The following is an 8,292-nucleotide window of genomic DNA, read 5'->3' as shown; positions in this document are numbered from 1 at the left end:
AGAACCAGACTGGCATCTTTCGCAGAATCAAAAACCTAGGAAGCTCGGCCTATCTTTAAAACTTCCAATTAAATATTCCATTAAAAATGTGTGCAATGTAAGTTAAGGGTATGCACTAAGTGCTAGGCTATACTACTTCCAAATTGTTAAGCAACGTAATATATAGACCATCTACCTATTCTCTGCTTTCTGCTGTCACAGACTTAAAAAAAACCAAAAAGTTGATATGTTATGGAAACAGAAGAACAGTGCATCATCCAGTTGCCCTGTTTAGTATAGTCCCTGCTGTGTTAATTCCCCTCTAATCCTTTCTTTAAACACAATTGATTGTGTCTCATTTGTGGCAGGTTACATTCCAAATAAACACTTCATGATCCTGCACGTTTCAAAAAGCTTTTTATTTAATTTAACTTCGCTACTCTAATAAAAGGTATGGCTAATTATGCCTGCCTTTCGGATTAGTGTTGCCAATTTTGGCTAATTTATGTCTATCACTGTCTTTTGTATGTTTAATGCTTCCCTGTTGTATTAGTAAAAGAAGGCTAAAGTGTGTGTAGTCCAGTGGATTCCTGATTCCTAGCAAGGGATTTTGATTATATTATTCTCTAATAGCCTTAAGAAGGGAACGGCTCACGTGATGCATCTTCCTATTGCCAGCTGGTACATGTTTGTATGAATGACAGGAGCCAAATGCAGACAGGCCACTGACTGTTTTTAACCAAAGCTATGGCATTCAGCCTGATTCAGGATAATGCCTGAGGCAGTTTGATCCGGTGTGATGGGGTTAGCAGTTTAGGAAACTACCTGCAGGAGCTTTGCTCTCTGCACCACCGGGTAGCATGTTCCTGCTGCTCAGCTTGGAGAGCTGCTTTTCCTCCTCCTCCCTATCCACGCAGACTTGAGCGTGATCCCTGCCCTCTGGCTCTGCTCTTAGACCACTTTCAGAACTGGTTGATAATTTATTTATACATTCATTTTCATAAATTGTGCTCTGACCTGTCTAGTTCTAGCTTTTTAAAACAACTGTGTCTTTTCTCACCCAGCCAGTGCACCAAACTCTCATCTGTTCAGAATCCAGAGAGAAAATAAGAAGTGCACTTTGGTCCAATTGATGGCTTAGCTTTGGTTTAGAAATAAGTGCATTTCAAGCTACTTTAACATCATCTAATGTTTTTATTTTTTAGGTGCAAGACCTGACAATGGCACCGAATGAGCGCTGCCTTCAAGCCTCCTTCCTGTAAATGATAGGACCAAACTAGGCGGTGTGATGAACATGCCACTGCATCAAATCTCTGTCATTCCAGCTCAGGATGTTACCTCTTCCAGAGTCTCCAGGAGCAAGACCAAAGAAAAAGAGGAACAGGTACTGTCAGATATGCTTGATTTTCACAGGAAGTTACCTAAGTATAAAATGATAGGGGTTATCAAATCAGACCTGTTTCTGTTCCAAAGCCCCAACTCCTTGCATGACTGCTGCTTTTAGTGAAGATGAATGTTACCAAATTATCTCTTTCTTCTCATATTTGCTATTTTAAAGCAGCCGGCTGCAAAATTCTAGAAACTGTTGTTGAGTACCTTCTACAAAATGCAAGCTATGACCTTCTGTTTTGCATAAGAATTCAAGGCAGACAGGGATTTTGGATGATTGCTCTAGTACTGTTGTCACGGAAGCTGTTGCAGGTGTATTTTACCTTTCTAAAAGAAAAACAGTATGGGGTGTGAACCCCTACATACAGCCATGCATCCTGTTTTCCTTTGCTCTTGGCAGCATCTAGTAGCTGTATTGTCGTTCGTGTTGACTGCAGTACCACAAGGAAGGAGATACACACCTATATGTATACTTACTGTGCTGTTTTCTGGAGATATGATTTGTATTCTTAACTTGGGAGCATTTGTGTGTGAATGGAATCTTTTCGAGGTCTTGAGGTGGTGCTAATGAGAAAAGGAATGCAAAAATATCTGAAGTATCTAATGATTATAAGTGTAATAGAATCTAATTAATAGGCTACTTAATAATTTTTAATAGCATTCTGTGTCTAGTCTTCACATGGCAACCTTATTTACCCCTGGACTGCGTAAGATCTTAGTGTGCATCATGCATTAGTGTACACTGTACTGCATTGAATTTTACATTATCTGTCAGTTCCACAGAAACATCTTTGTGGTTTTTTAGCTTTACACTAACATAAAGTCAGGTCAAGAGAACATTCGCGTCATGGTACAACTGCAGGGCTTGTTTTGTGGACTGCTCAGCAGTGGTTAATTCTGAGGAGATCTAGGGTGATACTGATTACAGGTAGGGCATAGCTTAAGTATGAGGGACTAGAAAGGCACTGTTATGTTACAGAAAGGGATCCACTAAGACTAACTTCGGGTAGGATAAAAGAAGTTGCTTCTGATATGTTAGGATCATCTGCCCTAACTACCCTTGTCACCTGTCCAGATTGCACCTACTAAAGTCACCAGTGCGTCAGTAAAAATAAATGGTCCCATTGTTGTTTTTTAGAGTCTTCTCCTTAGTAACATCTTAAAATGGATTCTAGCCCTTCAGATTCTTAAACCAGTAATTAATTAGGCTGGCACGCTGCTGCTTTTGATTGCCAGGACTAGGCAAGAAGTTGTCTTCACAGATGAGGTGCTCTAAATCCATGAAGCACCTTGTCTCAGGAGTCTGTTGGAATCTCTCACTTCCCACCTGTCACACGTAGTTGCCATCTGGGCAGCTCTCTAGGTAAGAGGGTTCTGCTGTTTCTTCCTTTTGGTCCCCTTCTATATAGAAACTGTATGTGCTGAGAGAGAGTGAATCAGCCCCTCAGCTAAATGCAGGGCAATACTGGGAATTGACTACTCCACCCTGGGGTGATGGGGATTAGGAGGCCGATCAGATCAAACAACTTTGGTAACTCTGACCATGCAATGAACCCAGAAGTGGGAGTCCCAAGTCTCCTTCTAAACCTGTTCTTAATTTCTGACATAGCAACTTCAGTGTTAACAAATCTCCCCTGTGTTTCCTTCATGATAACTAGTTGAAGTGTTGATTATTGTTTCCCTTGCCAGGCTGCTGTTGTCCTTTCATGCCTTAGGACATTTGAAACAGAACAGAATGTCTATTTAAATATGTGCAGTATTGCAGAAGAAATAATGGGGACTGGGACTATGCAAGCAATAAATTAGGCTAACCTGGAAACACTTCCATGTTTCCCGAGTCTTGTCCTTCCTGTCTCCATGAGCATATTCATTCATCCCCCAAGTGTCCTGTGTTCTGCCAAAACCACAGCTGGAACAGCTGGAGCACCAGGTGATCTGCCTGCTGTCCTTGATGCACAGCTGTACTGACACTGTGGCTGCTCCTGTGCACGCAAGCCACAGCCTGGCCCCTGCGTGCTCTTCCCCGCTCCTGCAAACTATAGTGCTTCTGGTGTTAACCTTTAATGCTGGATCTAACGAATGAGCTGGAGGGCAGTCAAGTTGTTAATGTGCTGACTTTGACCAATCCAGTTATTTTCCCTATTGCATCAGTTAGGATGTTCAAGGCCACTCGCTAGTCAGAGTCCCTGTCAACCCTTGGGTGCAATCAGGACCCGCTGGCCATGACTCTGAGTTTGTTTATATTTAAAGTATACAGTATAGGGGAGATAGGATGCAAGAGAGAGTAATTGCAGATTATCCCTGCCTTATTTTTAATCACTTCAAAATGCCTGTTTTCTGTTTGAGGTAGAAATGACTGCAAGATAAAGAGCAGTGTGCAGGGTGAGCATGATCCTGTGTTGAGCAAATCTGCTGAGCAGTTGTAGGTGATTTTTGTGCCCTAGGTAACATCTGCTGTACAAGAGAAGGACACTAGGTAAAACTGAGAAAGAAGGCATTTGCGTTTCAGTTTTGTAATTTCAGTACAAAGTCAGTGAAACTTCAGTACTTTCATATTTCAGTTTTGTAACTTTCCATTACGCAACACAGCTCGCAGTTATTTCTTCGTGTTGTGGATGGCCTAGGCACAGTTCTCATGGATTTCTGCAACATATATAACAGTTTTTCTGGAGCAAGAGCAACATTGCACAGTTTGATTCAAGTGCCATGATTTTCTTAACTTACTGTTACTATGTAATAGAAAAACTGCTTACCTTTTCTGTGTAGGAACAACAGTAAGTACTGCAAACAAATGTGTACCCTGTGGTCTTAAAATGTTTTGAGTTGTACGAAGCCACTTGCCAATCTGAACAAAATCAAACAAACCCCAAACCACAATCAAAACCAATATTACTATTTCAAAGATAAATGTGTAGGTTTGCTTTGTAATACCAGGCTGTATTCTTAGACCAAATGCATTGCCAGGTGTGTGCTTTGTAGATTGAGCAGACTCATGTACATATCTCCCCTGTTTATTACCAAGCTCTGGAGAAAGCCAAGGTGAATAAAGATAGCATGTCAGCTAGCAGATGAAATTTTGGCTTGCTTCTGTTCTTGCTATTTCAAACTAGACCTTTGGCTTGTAGGTACCTGCATCCTGCATAGCAAGAAGTCCTTCAGAGGAAAGGCTTGAGAAGCACAGCGGTGGAAAATGAAGTACCAGTGTGCCTAAAGAGAGAACTTTGCCAGTCTGTGAAAAATCACTGTTTGTCCTATTCCCTGGAAGGAAGATGCTTTATATCTGTTCTCTTCTCTTTTGTGATTCCGGATGTGATTAATTATCCACATTTGTAGTAGAGCTGCAGAGGAAAAATTCTCAAGCTGAACAGTTCGGCTCTCTTACTATTTCTTCTCTTTCATGCTTCTGGTCAAGATGTAGCTCTTGTATTTCAGATTAAGGCTTGACTGGTTTTAGTAATAGTTTTCCTTGCTACAAAAGCAAGTTTTCTGGGATAATGATTTGTGACTAACAGTGAAGAACAGCAAGAAATCCTTACCACCTTTATCATTGCAATCCAGTTTCTCAAATTGAGTGATCTATAATCTCTAGGCATGCCTCATGGCAGGTTAACATGTAGATTCAATACCTGTGGAAGTCTGGGGCAAAAATCCTACTGAATTTAAAGAGGTGGTAAAAGACAAAGCCTCCTGCCTGTCATTTCTGTTTTAAGTCCTCAGTGATATGTATAAATAGCAGAGCCTGGTAGATTCTGACTCAGATTAGTGTAATTTTCAAGATCTGAAATAGCTGAAAATAGTGGTTAACGGGAGTCTTTCATGAAACTTTGTCCATTTCCCCAGTAAAAATGGGGAAGGTCATAAAGGGATTATTACTCTTGCATTTAACTCAGATGAACTGTTAGCTTTAAGGGCTATTAATAACCACCATTAGCTTCTTACTTATCCTTCACTAGGAATAGATTCATACTTACCTCATTTAAGGGAGAGTCACTCTATTGTTTGTGAGATGCTACAACTCCCCCGCCCCTGTTTGGTGGGTAACACACTGGCAGCGATGTTTCCTAATGTATCCAAGAGCTAATAGCTCTCAGGTTTTGGATTGGAAATGAGGAACCGATGCTGGCATGTGGTTGAGGTGTTGCTCTGCTTTTGTTTTGTTACAGCATTGCTTGTTTGAGGGTTTTGTGCCTCGCTTGCTGAAGCAGACTGATGGATACAACAAGTTTTTAGTAAACGTTACTGCAGTGAGTGAAGCTCCCTGAACAATAGCTTTTACGTTGCCCTTCTAAAAATGTGTGAGTTACTTCCCAACCGTGGCCTCCTGTGCTATGATCTCTGCAGATCTTATAAGCGGATCAGGGATGGCCGGGATCAGTGTTTGAATGAGAGATCCTGAGATGTTGGTGCAAGTCATTTTGGGTGTGCAATACTCTTTCTTCTCAATGGCCTCGACCTGTGAAGCAATACTGAGTTGTTGTCAAAGATCACGTAGCATTTATCACAGAAGCAGATGAATGTTCTAGTCAAATTTAAACTTGCTAATTCCATTTGATCGACCGAAACTCCCTTCTGTCCTCTGCTTTAGAGGAACTATTTTCTTGTCTTCCAAGTGTTGTGCAGTATTACTGGCCACTGTGTGCTCAGCGGAGATGCTATGATCGTTGCAAACATCTCTAGGTGCTTTTCAAAACTGTCATCTTGGAGATACTAATTTGTCTGAATGAAATTACAGTGAGAGAAGTACATTGTGCTGCAACTTGCTAAATTTCTTCTGCCTTCTTAATGGTCTCTTGCATCCTGTAACAGGAAAGGCAGTATGGCCTATTGATTCAAATAAGCCATGTCTTACTGGAAAAGCAGGACTTGAAGGAGGAAAAAAAAAAAGCAATAGATGCATTTGCAAGAATTTTTAGTCACAGATCAGTAGCACAATGTAAAGGTGCATGCTTTATGTTCTTGAATCCAGCGTGACACTTTGAGAGCTATTATATTGTTTTTAAGGTACAGAAGCACTTTGTGACCTTTTTCATTCACTTTTTGGACTTTGAGCTGTGAATGTGGGCTCTGACTGGCTGAACTTGATCCAAATATGCAGGCATTTGTAAGGCTCTGTGTGCGTGTTTGGTTTTGCTTGCCCATTGAACCAAATCATTCATTAATCAGCCAGGCTGCAAATCCTTTGAGAATTTCACCCCTTATTATTCTTATACTGAGATTTGTGTGTTTATGTGTAGCTATGTAGTATATTAACGCTCTGCCTGGCATTTTTCCTTTATTAATTTGGCTTTGTATAGAAACTGGAGAACTATTGAAGAATTTTTGTCTAAATATCCTTTAACTCTTCTGTGGGAAGCAGACTATGTCTCTTGGTGTGCTGCTTAGCCTCAAAGTGGGAATTGCGAAGTCCTTTCCTGACAATTCAAACCTTGGTTTTTACTTAGCATGTTTTTCAATGGATCATAAAGCATTTCTCAGAAAAAGCTGATGTCGCATTTCCCACTTTTTAAAAAGTAGCAATTAAACAATTTTTTTGACAGAGCAGACACCCTGTGACCAGAAGCACCCCTGAAGAGCTGCAGTGAAAATGCTTTTGTTTCTTCAGTCTGGGAGCAGGTAGAAATATTTCCCAGACCTCGTCATTTGAGAATACACCAGATGACTGAGACGGTTGTAACATCCTTCTGAATTGTATCCCTGCAGCAATGCTGTCATGCTGAGAGCGTGATATGGCCATGATGCTAAAACAGACATTTTAGTACATGTCTATGTAGAAGCCAGTGCCTGAATGTACCCTCACTGTGATTACCTTTAGCAGGTAAACACTCTAGTGAGGAGCACTAAGTAAATAGGAAAATTGCTTGAGAAACTGCTTCACACCAAATGCCTCTCTTCTCCACGGGTGCATTTGTACACACATGAACACCACCCTGCTTGTGATCTCTCTGATCTCTCCTTTTCGTTATTAGGAGAGTCAGTCTTGTGCTTGTCAAGACAACTTAATTGTTACTTGCATCAAACCCTTCCTGGGCACAGCACTGCAGTTGCTGTCAGGTGCCCCTGCAAACACGCTTCTATTGGGTTTGCGTGGCAAGGTTTTGGTAGTGGGGGAGCTACAGGGGTGGCTTCTGTGAGAAGCTGCTAGAAGCTTCCCCTATGTCCCATAGAGCCAATGCCAGGCAGCTCCAAGACACTGGCCATGGCCGAGCCCATCAGTGATGGTGGTAGCGCCTCTGGGATAACATTTTTAAGAAAGGGGAAAAACAACTGTGCAATGGCAGCCAGAGAAGAGAGGACTGAGAACATGTGAGAGAAGCAACTCTGCAGACACCAAGGTCAGTGAAGAAGGAGGGGGAGGAGAGGCTCCAGGCGCCGGAGCAGAGATTCCCCTGCAGCCCGTGGTGAGGACCACGGTGAGGCAGGCTGTGCCCCTGCAGCCCATGGAGGTCCACGGTGGAGCAGACATCCACCTGCAGCCCATAGAGGACCCCACGCTGGAGCAGTGGATGCCTGAAGGAGGCTGTGATCCTGTGGGAAGCCCACACTGGAGCAGGCTCCTGGCAGGACCCGTGGCGAGAGGAGCCCACGCTGGAGCAGGTTTGCTGGCAGGACTTGTGACCCCCTGGGGCATCACGCTGCAGCAGCCTGTTCCTGAAGGACCGGACCCTATGGAAGGGACCCACGCTGGAGCAGTTTGTGAAGAACTGTAGCCCATGGGAAGGACCCATGTTGGAGAAGTTCGTGGAGAACTGTCTCCCATGGGAGGGACCCCACGCTGGAGCAGGGGAAGAGCGTGAGGAGTAAGGAGCAGCAGAAACAACATGTGATAAACTGACTGCAATCCCCCATTCTCCATCCCCCTGTGCCACTCAGGGGGAGGAGGTAGAGAAAATTGGGAGTGAAGTTGAGCCCAGGAAGAAGGGAGGG

The 8,292-nt window shown here is 42.9% G+C and overlaps 1 protein-coding gene across 2 annotated transcripts in view; it reads left to right on the top strand.

The window, feature by feature from the left end:
• Positions 1–1,220: 1,220 nt before the first annotated feature.
• MARCHF8 (membrane associated ring-CH-type finger 8) overlaps positions 1,221–8,292 on the top strand; it is a 73,796-nt gene continuing 66,724 nt past the window's right edge. The window contains exon 1 of one of the 2 annotated variants that reach the window (XM_059821030.1): positions 1,221–1,363. In XM_059821030.1, the coding sequence (XP_059677013.1) occupies positions 1,268–1,363 (96 nt within the window). In that variant the 5' untranslated portion in view covers positions 1,221–1,267. The remainder of the gene's footprint in view (positions 1,364–8,292) is intronic. The other variant, XM_059821031.1, reaches the window with a different exon arrangement.

The sequence above is a fragment of the Gavia stellata genome, chromosome 9 (genome assembly GCF_030936135.1).
Source record: "Gavia stellata isolate bGavSte3 chromosome 9, bGavSte3.hap2, whole genome shotgun sequence".
NCBI lineage: Eukaryota > Metazoa > Chordata > Aves > Gaviiformes > Gaviidae > Gavia > Gavia stellata.
This window is presented reverse-complemented; position numbering and strand designations above follow the sequence as displayed.